The sequence below is a fragment of the Physeter macrocephalus genome, chromosome 4 (assembly GCF_002837175.3).
Source record: "Physeter macrocephalus isolate SW-GA chromosome 4, ASM283717v5, whole genome shotgun sequence".
Lineage (NCBI taxonomy): Eukaryota > Metazoa > Chordata > Mammalia > Artiodactyla > Physeteridae > Physeter > Physeter macrocephalus.
The window spans coordinates 116,260,699-116,281,456 of NC_041217.1; the positions used below are offsets into that span (position 1 = coordinate 116,260,699).

At 35.4% G+C, this 20,758-nt stretch overlaps 1 protein-coding gene and 1 pseudogene across 1 annotated transcript in view; one reads left to right on the plus strand and one right to left on the minus strand.

The window, feature by feature from the left end:
• The window catches only part of DNAJB4 (DnaJ heat shock protein family (Hsp40) member B4), a 10,755-nt gene extending 2,572 nt beyond the window's left edge, over positions 1 to 8,183 (minus strand). The window contains exons 1-2 of the mRNA XM_007113230.4: positions 7,769 to 8,183; positions 279 to 847 (exon numbers count right to left, since the gene is read on the minus strand). Of these exons, the coding sequence (XP_007113292.1) occupies positions 279 to 847; positions 7,769 to 7,979 (780 nt within the window). The 5' untranslated portion in view covers positions 7,980 to 8,183. The remainder of the gene's footprint in view (positions 1 to 278; positions 848 to 7,768) is intronic.
• Positions 8,184 to 20,433: 12,250 nt separating this feature from the next.
• On the plus strand, positions 20,434 to 20,533 carry LOC112063910 (uncharacterized; annotated as a pseudogene).
• The last annotated feature ends 225 nt before the right edge of the window (positions 20,534 to 20,758 follow it).

The following is a 20,758-nucleotide window of genomic DNA, read 5'->3' on the forward strand; positions in this document are numbered from 1 at the left end:
GCAACGGGAGAGGCCACAGCGGTGAGAGGCCCGCTTACCACAAAAAAAAAAAAAAAAAATTGTGATTTAAATTGTTAGTATAAATAACTAAACTTAGAAAGTATAATCTTATCCATAAATGAGGTATAATAGTGGTACTACCTCAGAGGGTTCTTATGATAATTAAAAAAAATAATGTGCAGTAAACATAAAATTAATGTTAGCTATTATTTAGATAAATGCCCTAAGATCACATGCATAATTGTTTGTTTTCAGAATCCTATGTCCTACCAACTTACCTCTCGTAAACTAATTCTAGCAGTATAAATTATATTTGATCCATCCCTTTTGAATTTTGGGTGATCTTTATCTTTAATGACAAAAACAATGTCTGCTGGAATACTAGTTGGTGTTTCATCTCCTTCCCTTGGAAAAGTAATTTTGGTACCTTCTTTCCACCCTTTTTTTATCTCGATGGTGAGAATTTTGTCCTCAGTTCTATAACTCCTTCCATCAGGGTTTAACCTTTTTCGAGAAATCTTCATCCGTTTGGTACAACCACTATATATTTCTTCAAGTGATACTCTAAGTTCATGAATAACTGGAGGATCTTGTTTAAGGCGGGATGGCCCCACAGAATTCCTGTCTCTTGGATATCCATTCATGCTGAATCCAAAGGCGCTAAAAGGATCTCCATCTACTTCCATTTCATCAGAATCTCTACCACCACCCATCCGTCTTCCAAAGAAAATTTCAAAGGGGTTGGAACCTCCGAAAAATGCTGCAAATGTGGCATGAGGATCGCCATGAAAGGTGTACCGGAAGGTACCTCCTTGTCCATCAGTACCTCCTGCTCCTCCTTTCAACCCTAAATGAAGAGATAAGGATTAGAAAAATGCTTACAACTCTTGAAAGTTAAACTTTCAACAACTGTATTACTAATAAACTTTGGCTAACTTAGGTTGCTATTTATAAATATTGGCCAGAAATGCCATTATAACTGAATACAGAACAGCTACATAACTTCCAATCATTCCACCCTAAGTTAAATTTTTATCTTTCAAATTCTTCTTCCAAACCCCATCTTTAATGATAATTTTTTCCTGAGTCTTTGTTCCACAGGTAAAAAGAAAAGAAATAAAAATCGGGAACCTCTTATCTCATAAGCTACTGGTTTGATAACCTAAAGTATATAAATTTAAGTTTTTAAAAGATGTCATTCAAGGGGTGGGGGAGGGAAGAATTCGGAATTCGGGATTAGCAGATGCAAACTAGTATATATAGGATGGATAAACAACAAGGTCCTACTGTATAGCACAGGGAACTGTATTCAATATCCTGTGATAAGCCATAATGGAAAAGAATATTAAAAAGAATATATATATATAACTGAATTACTTTGCTGTATAGCAGAAATTAACACAACATTGTAAATCAACTATCCTTCAATAAAATATAAAAATAATAATAATAAAAAATAAAAAATGTCAATTGAAAGGTCTTCAGTAATCAATGCAAAATACGTAACCTAAATCTTTGCGTACCATTATAATCAGTGAGCACAAATCAATAATATAAAATACCGTATTTTTACTAACTACCCGTATTTCAGATCACCTTTCACTGTTTAAGAATTAAATAGAACTCATTTGTGGCAGAAAGGGAAAAAATTCTAATAACAGAAAACCCTATGAAAAAGAATTTTAGACACTAAAATTGTTATCCTATCCTAGATAACGAAATTCTTTATCTAGGCATACCATGTGATAGCATTAATTTCAACAGCATGTGAAAAGAAGACTGAAATCATGAGCTGTGAACTCTTTTGACATGTAAGGCCTTTGGGCTGGTTATTTCTGTCTATTATGGACAACCTGCTTCAGACCCCAAGATAGTGACCCTTTGATACTCTTCTTTAAGCTCAACTAAGTAATAACTAGCTCACGAGAGATTACATATTTGAAGTAGCATTTTCTCCTACATACTGAAGGAAGAGTCTACTAAAACCCACAGAACAACAGTATAGTGATCTTTTAAGGGATCAATACTGACAAGGATTTATATCATTACAGTATCAGCAAAGTTTCTGAATGAGTCTTATGGGCATTCCTGACCATGGAAACAAGCAGGAAAAGAATATAAAAATTATGAAACTGTAAAAAAAAAAATTCAAGAGAATTAAACTAAGAGATCCCAATATATTCAAGCAGCGACCAATTTGAGGGCAAGAAATACATTTTATTCATTTTTGCATTGCTCATGCATACAGGTCTGAAAATGACAGGCGCTCATATTTATTTATTTATTTATTTTTATTTATTTATTTTTGGTCTTCTTTTCTGTGCGAGGGCTTTCTCTAGTTGCCGTGAGCGCGGGCCACTGTTCATCACGGTGCGCGGGCCTCTCACTATCGCGGCCTCTCTTGTTGCGGAGCACAGGGTCCAGACGCGCTGACTCAGTAGTTGTGGCTCACGGGCCCAGTTGCTCCGCGGCATGTGGGATCCTCCCAGACCAGGGCTCGAACCCGTGCCCCCCACATTGGCAGGCAGACTCTCAACCACCGTGCCACCAGGGAAGCCCCGCTCATGTTTATTGAATAAAGGGAGTGAACTAATTCTTAAAGTCTCCGAAAAGAAACTTTAAAATGTCTTTTGAGTGTCAAGATATTTGAGAAAAGGCAGAAACAAAAACAATATAAAGTATAATCACACATACACATATATGAGAATTTAATAATAAAAAATTCTACTGAAGTCAGCATGATTTCACAGAGTTTTACGTGTCTTATTCTATTTGGCAACTTCCACTAAAAGGTATACATGTACTCTACGTCATCCAACAGTGTCAGCTGATGTTTAAATTTTTACCTTCATCCGTGAATAGAAATCTGGAGACAAAAAAAGAAATCTAACACTTTGAAAATTGTCAATATATGTATTGAATGATATATCCAAATAGCACTCAGGGATATGCCTTGTAAAATCAGAATGACAAGTACAAGCAGGACAAGAACTTTTAACACACAGCTCATCCAAAACTTCTTTTTATAAATTTTAGTGGTATAGTTATAACTCCAAATGTTAAAAAAAGCTAGTGGCAGATTTTTAAAAATGATATATACATATCATATAACTCAAGGTCATTACTAATGTGATTAAACCAATGCTAAATTATTTCAATCACTTCATCTTTCATCCTACAAATAGAGTATAATAATTTAACAGAGTTAATAAAGTAAATTGAGTGAATTAGCCTGCCCAATCTAACCCTCTACAAGACAAAATCTAAATGTTTTGGACCTATAATGGATTCATGAAAAGAAAGAATAACATTTTAAGTTATTACATCATGGGTTTGGCTTTTCCCTAAAAGCCCTTCCTTCCTCTGCCAAAAAAGGTAACTCAATCAGGATTACAGAGTCCCTGAGAAGATTCACACACTGTTTGAAGTGACGTTTATCAAAGCTAACAGCCAACAATGCAGCTTTGACACTAAACAGTCAACTACGTATCCTCTATGACTGAGAAAAATCCTACGAAAATTCACACCAATACAACATGAATTATTATGCAAGTATCACTTGCATTGCCCGGCACTTGAATTGTAACAATCCTGTCGTCAACTACACAGTCAACTCTTTACTACATATATTCTGACTGCTCATGGAAAATTTTAATATTCAGCTAGATTCCCTCTGCTATCCAAAATTTTTTCTAGACACCATCGTCACTCTTGTGAGCAAGAAATGCACCCCAGAGTCAACATTTACCTATGCTGTAACGACAGCTATTATTTAAAAAACAACCAATCAACCAATTTGCAATCCAGAAACAATTATGTGTCTGGGATACTATCCATAACAATGATATCCATTAGTTAGTTGATTAAAAGTTTATCAAAAGAAGCAGCATTAGAGAAGAATTAGGATTTCAAAGAAAAAAAATTATAGGACTTTAAAAACTTTCTTTAAGGAGATCTAATATGTAAAAACCCAGATTTATAACAATACTTACAGAGTTAACTAGCATAATGAAATTCTTTAGACAGCTTTGATTCATAAAAATACAATTTACTCATTTTAAAAAATATATAGTAAATAAAAAGATTCAGTTGATTAACTATATAAAGAACAGAAGCTGCAAGCTAGTATAAAGATTAATATCCTAAACACAAATTTGGTCATATAAATACTACCTTTCAGTATTTAAGTTATTGAGTAAAACATAAACAATAAAAAAAGAAAGCACAAGGAAAAAGAAATGTTAGAAAACTAGACTACTATGAAAATGTGTTATTGAAAATCTTTTTTTTTTTTAAGTCTTTTAATATAAACTTCTGTTTACATCACGGAACAATTCAGAACTAAACCTAAAACTTTAGGGGAGAGGCTGGATCAAAATCCAATTCTCAATTTCTGTAGTTCTGTTTTTTGTTTTCAAATGATTCAACTATGGAGAAATGTCTCTATATGGAAAAATAGTTTTATTTATTACATACAATAAAATTAACCCGTTGTAAATATACAGTAGTTTTAGTGAAGTTGTAGAATTGTGCAACCATCACCACAATCCAGTTATAAAACATTTCCATCAACCCAAAGAGTTCTTTCATTTCTATTTGTAGTTAATCCCTGCTCCCACCTCTAGCCCTAGGCAACCAATGATCTGCTGTCTTTCTCTATAAATCTGCCTTATCCATGCATTTCATATAAATGGAGTAACAGAATATGTAGTCATTTACATCTGACTTTTTTAGCATAGTTCATGAGGTTATTCCATTTAGTAACATGTTTTATTAAATCAGTCCTTTTAATCGCTAAGTAGTATTTGTGTGTGTGTGTGTGTATACATATACAACACACTTTATCCATTCACTAAAGATGATACTTTCGGATTTTTTCATTTGGGGCCATCACAAATGGTGCTGCTGTAAACACTCACGTACATGTCTTTCTATGGACCTATATTTTCATTTATCTTTTACAGATTCCTAGGAGTGGAAATGCTGGGTCATATGATAAATTCAAAACATCTCTATTTTTATCCAACCTTTAAAAAACCCAGAATTTAAAACTGTGAATATTAGAGGGGCTTCCCTGGTGGCTCAGTGGTTAGGAGTCTGCCTGCCAATGCAGAGGACACGGGTTCAGTCCCTGGTCCGGGAATATCCCACATGCCACGGAGCAACTAAGCCCGTGCGCCACAAATACTGAGCCTGCGCTCTGGAGCCCACGAGCCACAACCACTGAGCCCATGTGCCACAACTACTGAAGCCCGCGCGCCTAGAGCCCGTGCGCCGCAACAAGAGAAGCCACCGCGGTGAGAAGCCTGAGCACCACAACAAAGGGTAGCCCCTGCTCACCACAACTAGAGAAAGCCCACGAGCAGCAACAAAGACCCAACACAACCAAATAAATAAATAAATAAATAAAATAAAATAAACACAACCAAGCAGATATAAAAAAATTTTTTAAAAATAAAATTGTGGATATTAGAGATTTTCAAAACACAAATATACTGGGATCACTGGTTCTGTTAGGTCCTAAATATATAAATTAGCATGTTCAACTCATACAATTCTCAGTTCACGGTTCCTTATTTCCACAGTCTCAGGCCTTGCAAAAGAATGCAATAATTGGGGGAAAAAAGTATATCAGGTAAATTAGTAATGGCCCCACAGTCCTAAAATTATTATGTTACTTCTAGAGAAACACATAGGGCTATGGAAGCAGGCCTGCAAGCACAAACAGATCAATGACAGGCAAAGACACAAAAATATTTTCCCACATTTTAACAGTATACGTAACGAGGTATTTTATATAAAGGATAAGTAAATATAATGCTTTCGGTAAAGGAAGATAATTTCTAAAACATAATCGAATAACTTTCATTTAACTGTATTTTAAAGTAACATAACTAGAGAATGATATTTCTGAATAATATATTTCAATGCTTTAAAAAACTTATTCTTCCCTATTACCTCTATTGCTTATATCAATTACCTGAGTCAAGAACAAAAAGATTTGGGGTACACAGATGATCCTGTTTTAGTTTTTTTTTAAATTCACTCACTGATGATGCTCAGTAAAAATCAAACTGGAGAAATATCACCCAAGAAAAACACTATTAAGAGGTAATATTAAGCCAAGAAAAATGTATCATTTGGTGACTTGAAAATTCTGCAAATATCCTTAGTAAACACTGAATCTTATGGTTTAGTTATAGGTAGATTTGAGCTATTTGTGAGATGTGGATTAAATCACTGGATATTTGTTTTTTCATGGGAATTTATTGTGTTACTCCATGTTTGTAGATTTCTTTACAAAATTACAAAATAACTTCTTCAGAAAGAGTAGTATATGGTTAGTAGTATCTCAGAATCCTGCTTAGGTTTTGAGAAGAACCAAATCATAGTATTTTGAGTAGTATGGCCATAAGGAACCAACAGGATTGAACTGCCCACTATTTGCTTTTTTCAATATTTACTTTGTAAGAACCTGACACTGCAGGTCCTCATCACACCAAAACAGGCAGCAGAAGCTGCAATTTGGGGCAACTCAGATCAAAAACAAAATACAACAAAAAACCCTCTACACAATCACCCTGCTTATCTAAATTTAATGTTTTAACTCAAAATAAGCAGTCGCTACTTCACTATACTTTAGGATATATTTCTAATTAGGAAAATTTAACATTAAATGCAATAAAGGAAGCAAAAAAACCCGAAAAAAGTTTTCATAACTACAATGATTTTTAAAAGAACATCTGGGGAGAAAAATTAGTAATTAAACAACTTAGTCCTGATATAAAACGTTGAAAATCCCAGAACCTGTAGAAATTAAAGTGTTAAATTAGCAGTTTAAAATAGTCTTACTTTATAGCTACATTTATATGGAGATGATGGACAAACACTTTAAAATCCAGAATGATAAAAGGATAATCTTCAATTATTCCCATTTACTGTATTCAACTAGTTTCTCATCTCACAATCCAAGAAACAAAAGTGTGGCAGGGAGAGGAAAGGGAAGTTAACATGCCTTCCTCTATACCTAGATAGTAAAATTTTAAAAGAAATAATGTTACCTTAAAGTAAATCAATAATTGTTCTAACTAGGTGGCCATTTTAGGTAAAAAAAATGTATTTCTGAGATCTCATTTTCTTGGCACACAATTACTGTTTACAATTAAGCTAAAAACTTGTTCTGGTATTTTATGACATCAGGAAAATTCTTTCCTCTCCAGGCAGAATGCCAAAAACAACTACAGCTAAATGCCTGGGCCTTCGGCTTCTCAGAGAGACGATTCTGTCCTGTTTAATTTAAACTAGCTTTGCCATAAGAAAGGCAAAAAACTTCTTTTGTTTTCGTGAATAAAATATAAACTACCCAGAATTTGAACTGCCAATCTTAAGATTTTAAATGACTGAAGAATCTTTATTGGTTCTGACAGAAAATTCATTAGAAAACAAAACAGGTTGCATAAGACTTTTGACACAATTTCTTAATGGGTATGGGAATTTAAGGATTCTTTTCAAATATAATGTTAACATTATAAATCTAATGGTAGAATATACATATTACAAAATGTCAAAATCCAAAAAAAGGCAAATACATTTCATTCATAGCTATGTAACATTCATTCATATGATCAGAGATGAAATCTTGTTTTCATCCATTATTTGTCTTTCTACTTTTGAAATGTCAGAGAATTTAATTTAATAACCAGAAGGCTGAGAGAGAAAAAAGAGAGACAGAGCTGGAGAAACAGAAAGATGTACACTGAATACTTACCTTCCTCCCCAAACTGATCATATATTTCTCTCTTTTTAGGATCACTCAATACTTCATAAGCTTCTGCGACCTCTTTAAATTTTTCCTCTGCCTGAGGAGATTTGTTCTTGTCTGGATGAAATCTGAGGGCTTGTTTTCGGTAAGCCTTTTTAATATCTTCATCTGAAGCTCCTTTTTCAATTCCCAAAATGCAATAATAGTCTTTCCCCATTTCGAATGCCTTGAAATGAACTTAGATTCCCTTTGTGAAAGAAAACAGCGTCCCCAGTCTTAGCAATACAATGATTCTAAGAAAAATAAGCTGGGTATTTTAAAAGTTAAAGCAAATCAGCAATTCAGCTTCGCTGTCTTAAGGCAGCAAGCAGACAGTGTCTCTGTATTTAATTCCTTCCCCAACAGCTCACTTACAGATAAATATACACTACACAGGAGACGGCCTCCTTCTAGATCCTCCCATTTTCACTACGTGTCTCTGTACTTTCTAGAACAGCAAATGCTACAGGACGTCACTTCCCCAGCTGCCTCTAGTCAAAGTATTGAGCTAGGTTTTCTCCTCCTCCACGATTAACTATTCATTTTCCTTCTGGCTCTACCATTTTTATGTCCTTTTTAAGAGGCCAAGTGGATTAAGAAACCAATATTTCAGCACAGAATGTCCTAACTACACATTTATTTACTCCATTCTAGGTAAAAAAGCAACAAAAAAATCATTATAGCCATTAAGTATCTTACCATTAAAATAAGTTAAAGCTATTATACAAATAAAATACTTATTTTAGGTATTTTAATTTCAACTTCAAGTTATTCAAATGTAAGATATACAATACTAAAATATGTTTGTTTAAATTAAAATTGTCAAATAATTTGTGTCATTTTCAAAATTCCTAGGGTCTATCAATCAGAAATGCCAGGAATTTGGCATTGTAAAAGTCTACATATCATAAATATCAAAAGCAAGGTTTTAAAGTCAGTAAAGGACTTAAATATGACTTTAGCTGATGATTTTAACTTTTTTTTTTGTAGTATACAAGAGTTAATAGTTCAGGCAAACTAATAACTTCTGAAAGCTTCATATCTGATTTTAGTTACTTCAGCTAAAACAGAATGAGATCTGCCCTCCCCACTCCTAGGGTCACTATTTAAAGAATTTTTGTTCTGCTTCAGGAAAGATAGGAGAAAGTATCAGGTTACAGACAGTAAAAACTCATGTTTCTTTTAAGACTTTAACTGGATCAGCTTAAAATCTGGATATCTTATTTATGAGGCATGAGATATATTTTTTCTTTTAAAAACACATTTTCCCTAATTATAAATATAAATGCTCACTGAAGATTTTGGAAAACACAGAAAGAAAAAAGAATAAAATAAAAACCTTCCTGGGCTTCCCTGGTGGCACAGTGGTTAAGAACCTGCCTACCAATGCAGGGGACACGGGTTCGAGCCCTGGTCCAGGAAGACCCCACATGCCGCAGAGCAGCAAAGCCTGTGTGCCACAACTATTGAGCCTGCGCTCTAGAGCTTGCGAGCCACAGCAACTGAGCCCGTATGCCACAACTACTGAAGCCCGTGTGCCTAGAGCCCGTGTTCTGCAACAAGAGAAGCCACCACAGTGAGAAGCCCGTGCATAGCAATGAGGAGTAGCCCCCACTTGGCCACAACTAGAGAAAGCCTGAGTGCAGCAACGAAGACCCAGCGCAGCCAAAAATAAATAAATAACAAAACAAAACCTTCCTATCATACCACTTTAGGTAATCCCTGCTAAATGTTAGTGTGACATAAGAAAATGTCAAAAGAACTGTACAGAGCACTGTATTGAATATCTTAAGTCTGTAAAATTAAAAGAAAAAAGAACAGTTATGAGAAAAAGTAAATGTACATGTATGTTTAGAGTATAATGAAAAGGTGATGATCACATGTTAACCTTTAAAAATATGGGAACACCTACTCTATACACCAAGCAGCCTTACGTTAATGATTCAGCAATTCTTTCATAATGTTCCTCTTTGTGCATTTTGACAGCTAGGATTTACTATTTCTCAAAACTCTATAAAAACACCTTGGTATAGAAAGGTATCGTATTTATCTAGCCTACTTACAGGTTACAGAGGTTTGTCAGCTATTCAGCAAATTTTTTTAGTCCCACCAAGGAACAGTCAATGTCAAAAGATAAACTTTCAAATCCAGAAAACTTAAGTAAAAATGCTAATATCCAAAGTCACCTTAAGACGCCTGCTTTTTTTTTTTTTTTTTTTTTTTTCTGTACGTGGGCCTCTCACTGTTGTGGCCTCTCCCGTTGAGGAGCACAGGCTCCGGATGCACAGGCTCAGCGGCCATGTCTCACGGGCCTAGCCGCTCTGCGGCATGTGGGATCTTCCCGGACCGGGGCACGAACCCGTGTCCTCTGCATCGGCAGGTGGACTCTCAACCACTGCGCCACCAGGGAAGCCCTAAGACTCCTGCTTTTTAAAAAAGCATATTGCAAGTTGGAATCCAGTGCAATTATCAGCATTGAGAGTAGAGTAAAAATATAATAAAAATAATCTATTCTAGAATTAATTTCCAAGAGAGTTCCTTTAAATATTACCAAAGAACACTGGTATAGTAATATGAAAATTCTGAATTGTTCTGGTGGGTAATGCTGGGAACTAAAAAAACCAGATTCTTATCTGATTCAATCATTTTTAGAGGGCTAGAAATATTATCAGGACTTGACATATTAACTGATTGCAGAACCCAAAGGCTAGATCTTTCACTTTTCTGAAAAATGCATTACATGTTAACAAATGGAAAGAAATCTGGCTCTTCACACATAGAGAACGGTGATAAAGGATTTTTATATTTTTTCAAATATCATAAGCACACAAAAGGATTATAGTAGTAGTGTTGAAATGCAAGAATTCCCCTCAACTTGGAAATTCCAAGTTAATAAGGAAGAAATTATAATTTTAAGACTTTAAATAGTAAAATAATCTAGCTAGGTTTTGGTAAAATAATCTAGCTAGGTTTTGGTAAAATGAGCAGTGTAAATAATTCTTTCAAACATTTGGGAATGGTTATTTAAAATGATTTTAGAAGCACTGTAAAAATCATACCTGGAAATTTCTTAGAAAATAATTCAAAGAAAAAATTATGTATACAAATATACCCATTGCAATTACACGCAATAGGGTAATGGATCAATGTGGTCATTATTACACGACATAGTACTTGAGAGACATTTTACTCTTACATACACTTAAAAGTTGAAAATCCATTACACAATCACTTTACATTCAATCTTCTTCATCCAAGTTTGTTTGAGATGAATGTGGGTTGTTTTTTTGGGGGGGATGGGGGGGCGCAAGACCAATTGTCACCCCTGTAAATAATTATCATGACAAAAATAGAGTGTGTAAAGCAAAGAGTAATGGCAGCCTGTAGGGAAAATGGAGCAGACATGTAAGCAAAGCTCATCTAATAAGTGTGCTTTTAAAAGTAAAAATAAAAACAAAACCAAAAAAATTACATAATAATAGTCTATTTGAAACACTGTTTAAAAATCACATAAATCAGTGTTTATTTGATTTTATAGTTATGTGTACGTGTGGCAGAAAATTTGAAGAGAACAAAAACTAATGAGTTAGGAACACCCTTTTTTTTCTTTAATTTCTTTAAGGCTGCTATATTTTTAACAAGGATATGAAATTAGTGTTTGTGTTTTTTTATTTTTATTAATCAAACATTGATGAGATTATTCCATGCAAACAATTCTCCTCCCTTTATTAAAAGAAAATTACAAAGAATGAGATTCTTCTTTTTAATGTTTACAGTTTACAAGGTCAAGTTCTCATGCTGGGGTAGAGGTGGTTCATCTCTAACTGAAGGACAAGTTACAATGTATTTTAAAGAAATGATTTTAATTTTTTCAATAAAATCATAAAACTTAAGTATGTTTATTATTTTGTTTATAAAAGTTAATAGCAACAAAATTTTGTGCTTAATAATATATTTGAGGGAAGTGTATCACTCTTAGGGAGTCGAGGGCCAGAATTAAGTAAATATTCTAATGACATTACATTTTATTTTCAATAACTTTAATAAAATGTCCTTATTTGGGATATTATGCTTTAATAAGTACAGATAAATTATTTTTACAGAAGTATATGTCCTTTCTGATTTTATCACCAGTTTAAATATTAAACATGTTTAGATAATGAGAGCTAAAGATAATAGTATTTTAACTACAAAAAAACCCCTGAAAGTATATAACTAGTCATTCAACTGATACCATCTTCACCTTCTACTTTGGCTTTATTCACAGACAATAAAAAAGTAAGTTTTATTTCTTCAATTCACAAATCATTTCTCAGTTTACAATAAAATTAGTACAGAGAAAGACAGTAAGCCTTCTAGAGTCTCAGAAGAAATTACTATTAAAATTTAGATCATCACTGCAATACTTGAATACAAATGATTTCTAATAGTTTACCGATGTTCCTGCTGAAAACTTTTTCTGTCAATATTTAGTTCTTAACTCGGTACATTCAGAACTGAAATTTCTCATTTAGTATTAATATTAGTAAACTATGACTTCCATTCCCTGATACTTCTTATCCAAGAATACGCAAACTAAGGCTCTTTTATACCTTGTTAACAGTGCTTGAGATATTTGAATAGTGGTTATAAAGTCTGCTAAGGTGCATCAGGGAATATTGACAGTGTAGTAGGTAAAAGCACAGACTTTGGAGACAGACTGCCTGTATTAGAATCCTGGCAACACCACTTACTAGTTGTGTGGCCTTGGACTTAACCGTTCTGTGCCTCAGTTTCCTTATCTGTCCAATAGGATTAACATTAATACCTACTTTGCAGGGCTGTTATGAGGATTAAATGAGATAAATGTGTGATGCACTTAAGTGTGGATAGTGCAGTCCGTGCAAGTGTTAACTACTGTAATGATAACAATGATTTCATCATATGAACTAGAAGAATTTTTTCCTGGAAAAATGATTACTAGACAATATGTAAAACAAAATGCCCTTATTTACAAGCATACACATCCACTCACAGAAGAGCTATCCAACTAAGAAGAAATGGCTTTTTCCAAATATTCCAGTTATTTTCTACTTACTCATCTTGACTCTCTGTTAAATTTAGAATCATTAAGACAACATATAGGTAGCATCCATTGTATTCAAATGCAGTGTATTTCAAATACCGTAATCAAGACAGTGTGGTATTTGTGAAAGAACAGTAGATCAGGAAAGGCAAAAACGTCAATTAAACAGAATAGGGAGCCCAGAAATAGACTCATATAAGTATAGTTAACTGATCTTTGACAAAGGAATGAAGGCAATAAGGAAAAAAGGTTCCAAATAGTGTTTGAACAACTGGACATCCACTTGCAAAGAAATGAATATGGATACAGACTTTATACCCTTCACAAAAATTAACTCAAAATGGATCACAGACGTAAATGTAAAATGCAAATGATAAAACTCCTAGAACATAGGAAAAAATTTAGATGACCTTGGGTTTGGCAATGTTTTTTAAATATGATACCAAAGGAACAATTCATGAAAGAAAGAATTCATAAGCTGGATTTCATTAAAATTACAATTTTCTGTTGACAAAGACACTGTCAAAGAATGAAAAGGCAAGCCACAGACTGGAAGAAAATATTTCAAAAGACATATCTGGTAAAGGACTGTTATCCAAAATACATAAAGAACTAAAACTCAACAATAAGAAAACAAACAATTCAGTTAAAAAATGGGTTAACGTTTTTTAGACCTTAACAGACACCTCACCAAAGAAGATATACAGACAGCAAATAAGCATATGAAAAGATGCTCCATAATGTATGTCATCAGGGAAATGCATATTAAAACAATAAGATACCATAACACACCTACTAGAATGGCCAAAACCCAGAACACTGGCAATACCAAATGCTGGCGTAGAACAACAGGAACTCCCTTTCATTGATGACAGGAATGTCTTCCACTTTGGAAGACAGTTTGGTGATTTCTTACAAAAAAATACATCCATCATGTGGTCTGGTAATCGTGCTTCTTGGTATTTACACAAAGGAGTTGAAAACCAATATCCACACAAAAACCTGCACATGAATGTTTATAGCAGCTTTGTTCATAATTGCCAAAACTTGGAAGCAACCAAGATGTCCTTCAGTAGATGAATAGATAAACTGTGGTAAAATCCCATTCAGGCAATGGAACACTATTCAGCACTAAACAGAAATGAGTTTAAAAAATAATAAATTTAAAAACAAGAAAATAAAAAGAAATGAGCTATCAAGCCATATAAAAACATGGAGGAAACTTAAATGCATATTACTAAGTGAAAGAAGCCAGTCTGAAAAGGCTACATACAATGTAATATTTTGGAAAAGGCAAAACTATGGAGACAATAAAAAGATCAGTGGTTGCCAGGGGTTAGTGGAAAGGGAAGGATAAATAGGTGTAGTACAGAGGATTTTAAGGTAGTGAAACTACTCAGTATAATACTGAATGGTAGGCAAATGTCATTATATATTTGTCCAAACCTATAGAATGTACAACACCAAGAGTGAAACCTAATGTAAATTACGGACTCTGGGTGATACTAATGTATCAATATAAGTTCATCGTTCCATCTAGTGGGAGATGTTGATAATGGAGGGGGGCTATGCATGTGTAGAAGCAGGAGGTTTATGGGAAATCTTTGTACCTTCCACTCAATTGTGCTGTGAACATAAAACTGATCCAAAAAATAAACCCTGTCAATTTAAAAATAAATGGATAAAAAGTTGTGTTTATATTTTTAAAATATATATCTTTGATTTGAGAGTCAGAAAATCCCTCCAGCCTTGATTTCTGTTGCTGCCTCATATACCTCAATCATACTATATTACTTGAAAGATGCCTAGGGAAAACTATTATTTATCACTGAATCTTCAGTTCCTACTAGTGGACTAGCATAAAGGGGCTACAAATGTCTAAAGTATAAGTTAAATAATAAATAAAAACCTAAGAATTTCAACGCTTGGTTCCTAATCTCAGCTCTGCCATTTAGTAGGTAATTTAGGCAAATCATTTAATTTCTCTGAATTCCTATCTCACAAATGTTATTGTGAGAATCAAATAATACACATGAAAGCACTAAAATTTATATAATGACATATACATATAAGTTGTTTTCATTATTTTAAGCTATACAAACTATTCTGCTACCACTTGGAGGTCTATTGACCAATCATCTCTCTTTACTGAGGAAATTTTACTTGGTATAAAGCATTAGGGTAACTACCAGAATCACCCCCAAAGGACTCAGGCATCTTCTAAGATCATGCCTCTTGCCATGTTCCCTTTTCAGACCTTTATCACTGAATTTTAGTCTCTTAGTATTAAAAAAATAACTGTGCTATGTCTTCTCTGTAATAATAACATTTATATATTAGTTTACAGTTTATCAAACACTTCCGTATGCTTTCTCATATGTAATCTATATATATATGCACACACATCTGATATTGAAAGTAGTGATAAGATTTCAAAGAGCTTTTTAATGGCTAGCAATTTAATAGTGAATTAAGATATTTTTAAATTTTTTTTAAAAATTGACTTATTTATTCTTGGCTGTGTTGGGTCTTTGTTGCTGCATGCAGGCTTTCTCTAGTTGCGGTGTGCGGGCTTCTCACTGCGGTGGCTTCTCTTGTTGCGGAGCACAGGCTCTAGGCACACGTACTTCAGTAGTTGTGGCACGTGAGTTCAGTAGTTATGGTTCATGGGCTCTAGAGCTCAGGCTCAGTAGCTGTGGCGCATGGGCTTAGTTGCTCGACGGCATGTGGGATCTTCCCGGACCAGGGCTTGAACCTGTGTCCCCTGCACTGGCAGGCAGATTTTTAACCATTGCACCACCAGGGAAGCCCGAGTTAAGATATTTTAAACAATATTTAAACAGACATTGTTCCAATATTAACATAAGGAGTACTACCAGACTGGTGTCCTAATATTTGGCCTGCGTTTTAGATAATACCTAAATAATTACATATAATCAAACTATGGCCATCTAATAATAGAATATATTTTACCTCTACATTTTTTTTTTTTGCGGTACGCGGGCCTCTCACCGCCATGGCCTCTCCCGTTGCGGAACACAGGCTCCGGACGCGCAGGCTCAGCGGCCATGGTCCACTGGCCCAGGCGCTCCACGGCATGTGGGATCCTCCCGGACCGGGGCACGAACCCACGTCCCCTGCACCGGCAGGCGGACGCCCAACCACTGCGCCACCAGGGAAGCCCTACCTCTACATTTTATACTTTACTAAAACTCCTTCCAGCACTGAGGAATCATTATCATAGATTTCTTATAGCAAATTGCTTGACTGCTAGTTTGGAACTTAGATTCTATATTCTCATTCCTGTGGAAAGGCTTCAAATTTTGAGCATGTTATAAAACCTAAAAATTTTGTCATGGTTACAAACACAACTTTAACTTTAGGGGAAAAAAATTAAAAAATTTTGAAAAGATTCATTTCTTACTCCATCCATGTTACAAAACAGAAAAAGCAAACTTAAGGCAAGTGTCTTTAAGTCATTAAATGCCATCTACTTAAAATTAAACTGTTCTGGAAACCCTGTCTTTTTTCTTAACTATAAATGTCCTTCTTTGGGTAATTACAGTAGTTTGGACTTGAATTTGGAATTAGGCAGTGAATAATAGCATGTGAGTGCCCATTTTTTTTTTTTTTTTTTTTGGGGTATGCGGGCCTCCCTCTGTTGTGGCCTCTCCCGTTGCGGAGCACAGGCTCCGGACGCGCAGGCCCAGCGGCCATGGCTCACGGGCCCAGCCGCTCCGCGGCATGTGGGGTCCTCACAGACCGGGGCGCGAACCTAGTTCCCCTGCATCGGCAGGCGGACGCGCAACCACTGCGCCACCAGGGAAGCCCCGAGTGCCCATTTTATAGTATCTGATGGGTACTACAAAACTTGTTTTAAAAGATGGCTATGCCCATAAGGAACATTCTCCATTGATAAGTATCTCAATCATTCAGCAAATGTTTACTGAGTGCATACTATGTGCTATAAACTGGACAGACAGCATCCTTGCTCTCATTCAACTCATATTCTGGTGGGAGAAGACAACCAATAAACAAGTTAAAAAAGAAATAATAAAATTTCAGATAATTTGAAGTACCTTAAAGAAAAATTTTAAATGTTGCTAAGACAGAGATGGAAAGTGGCTACTTTAGCCAGGGTGGTCAGGGAAGCCCTCTCTTTTTAGTTCCCTTTTAGAAATTATACTAAAAATTTGGCACTAAGGTAGGTAGTTATTTTGGCTAGAGGAAAAGAAGAAAGTCTGGGTATCATACTTTAAAAAATATAATGCTTTCAGAAAAGCAAATGGGCCAGTAAGGAGTTCTTAATGACCTCTTTGATTCTATTATCAAGAAGAGATGTATTCAGCTCTCATCATCTTTAACATTTATTCCCATTCCCCATATACAAATCTGTACATATCCCTTCAAATCTATAGCTGACAATCAAATTAGTTTGATACAAAGTCAGTAAACAATTAAAGGCCAAATAGGTGTTATGTAACTATTATAGGAGTAAAGGGACCATTGAGGCAGAGAGGAAAGAGCATCAAACTTGGAATGAGAGGATTTGGTTCCAGTATTCTTAGTTTTGCTACTCAGCGTTTATACAAAGTTCTGGAAAAATCAGGTATTATTCCCTTATTCTCCAAAATGAATAACATCATCCACTTCATTAGATTGACATATAGAATGAGACAATATGGAAAGGGCTTTACAAAAAGTAAAATACTATACAAATGTTAATTATATGCTCATTTTGGGCAGAGTGGTGGGGATGGGAAAGGTTTCAGAAAAAAAAAAAGTGAGGCTCTTGAAAGATTGATACAATTTAGAAAGAAAGAGAGCAAGGGGTAGGGTTTGTGATTTGGACCAAGAACTCAAAGCCCAGAAGCAAAAAGCATAAAATCATTTGATACAGCAAAAAGAATGGTCAGATTAAATCGTATGATTTAGGAAGGCTCACTGTAGGAAGCTGACAGATAAAAGTTATGGTCAGATTGCTGAAAGTTTTGAATGTCATTTTTTTACTTAATGACTGCTCGTTCATGTTCTTCAAAAAGTGCTAATTTGTTAGGTCTTTGAAATAAACTTTATTCAAAAGCTTGCTTCATTTCTTAAGTGTCAATTTACTTTGAAGCTAGTGAAATTACTTTTTTAGCTGTCTTAGTAAGCTAGTGAAATTAATTCTCTTATTAAGGTAAAAAATTTCATTAATATTTGTAAGCTTCCAAGAGCACCAGTAAAAGATGTCAAACTAACCTAAAAAGTTGATAGGAAGAAGAGCTTTATCAATCATAATTCTCCTTGGAATAGTCTATACCACCTAAATTTCCCAGTACTTTTATCACTATAGTTATATTAGTAATTCCCAAGTTTTCAAGTTTTGATTCTGTGTCATTGCTTTTTTTTTTCTTGTGCCAGTCTTCTAACTCTGTGTATTTTATTTTTATTTATTTAATTATTAAAAATTTTTGGTGTACTATATGTGTACTTCATATTTATTTATTTATTTATTTATGGCTGTGTTGGGTCTTCGATGCTGCACACAGGCTTTCTCTAGTTGTGGTGAGCGGGGGCTACTCTTTGTTGCAGTGCGCAGGCTTTTCACTGTGGTGGCTTCTCTTGTTGCGGAGCACAGGCTCTAGGTGTGCAGGCTTCAGTAGTTGTGGCACGCAGGCTCAGTAGTTGTGGCACACGGGCTTAGTTGCTCCACGGCATGTGGGATTTTCCCGGACCAGGGATCGAACCCATGTCCCCTGCATTGTGGGGACTACTCTTCATTGCAGTGCATGGGCTTCTCATTTCTCATTGCGGTGGCTTTTCTTGTTGTGGAGCATGGGCTCTTGGCACACGGGCTCAGTAGTTGTGGCACGCGGGCTTCAGTAGTTGTGGGGTGTGGGCTCAGTAGTTGTGGCGCACGGGCTTAGTTGCTCCACGGCATGTAGGATCTTCCCAGACCAGGGCTTGAACCTGTGTCCCCTGCATTGGTAGATGGATTCTTAACCACTGCGCCACCAGGGAAGTCCTTCATTGCTTGATTTTACAATACTTTTCCTGGCACAAAGCACTTTAATAGAATTTACACATTCAATTTGACCAATTTAACAGTATTTACCAAAAAAGATTTAAAATAATATTAAAACAAATTTTTAAAGTACATGCCTTTAAAAAAAGTAAGTAAAATAAAACTGCTTTAATCATTTTATAAAAAATACTAGAGTTATCTGGAGATACCCAGGCATAAGAAATATTTTCTGCCTTTTAAAAAAGCATTTCCTTTTTGGAGAGTGTAGAACTGATTTTATTCTGTGGTGATATTAAAAAGTTTCCTACTAAAATAGCCCAATAATAACTTGCCCTTCTTTCTAACCCTCTTTTATAAGAAGTCACTGAAAAGCTTCCCACAGGACTAATGAATATACAGTGAGCTAATCTCATACTTTCCTAACATTTTAGAATTAAAGTGTTCTGGGACTTCCCTGGTGGTCCAGTGGTTGGGACTCTGCACTTCTACTGCAGGGGGGGTGGGTTCAATCCCTGGTGGGGGAACTGGGATCCTGCATGCCGTGCAGCGTGGCCCCCCCCAATTTTTTTTAATTAAAAAAAAAAGAATTAAAGTGTTCTGTACAATATTTTTCAATATTGAATCAGAAAGCCAAAAGAAACTATAGAGTTTCTAGGTCATTTTAAATGGGTGTTGTAAATTGGTATTTGATTATGTTGAAAGATCACATAACTTAGAGCAGTGCTGTCCAGCAGTGAGCTACAAATAAAGTGAGCTACAAATGCAAGCCACGTTACTGAAACATTTTTATAATCCACATTTTAATAAAAGAAACGTGAAATTTTAATAATGTATATATTTAACTCAATAAATCTAAGATAGCATACACTGTAACATGTAGTCAATAAAAAATTATCAATAAAATATATTTTAAAATTCTTTTTTTTGTACTAAGTCTTCAGAATCCAGCGTGAATTTTACACTTACACAACATCTCAGTTCAGATAGCCACATTTCAGGCACTTACCTTCATGTGGCTAGTGACTACTGTATTAGACAGTGTAGATCTAGAGGTTCCTTCCAATTCCCAGTGCTATGATCCAACTTTTCAGAAACCTTAACCTATAAACTTAAGTATATCATACATACACATCTCTGACATGCACCTTTAGGGAAAACAAAATCTCAACCAATGAATATTAAAGAAAAGTTCATTTCTCGGAATTCCCTGGTGGTCCAGTAGTTCGGACTCCATGCTTAGGTAACTAAGATCCCACAAGCCATGCTGCATGGCCAAAAATAAAATGAAATTTTTTAAAAGTTCATTTTTTTTTTTTTTTTTTTTTTTTTTTGCTGTACGCGGGCCTCTCACTGCTGCGGCCTCTCCCTTTGCGGAGCACAGGCTCCGGACGCGCAGGCCCAGCGGCCATGGCTCACGGGCCCAGCCGCTCCACGGCACGCGGGATCCTCCCGGACCGGGGCACGAACCCGTGTCCCCTGCATCGGCAGGCGGACTCCCAACCACTGCGCCACCAGGGAAGCCCAAAAAGTTCATTTTTACTTATAAAATAGTATTCCAGTGCTCACTTCAGCTGTACATATAATTGGCATAATACAGAGAAGATTAGTATGGCCCCTGCCCAAGGATAACATGCAAATTCATGAAGCATTTTATATTTTTAAAAAAGATAGAGGGAATTCCCTGGCAGTCCAGTGGTTTAGGACTCCAAGCTCTCACTGCTGAGAGCCCAGGTTCAATCCCTGGTTGGGGAAGTAGGATCCCACAGGTTGTGGGGCGCGGCTAAAAAAAAAAAGATAAATATGTGAGGTGATGGATGTGTCAATTAGAGCAGAGAAGTCCTTTCGCAATGTATACATATATCAAATTTTCACAATGTACACTTTA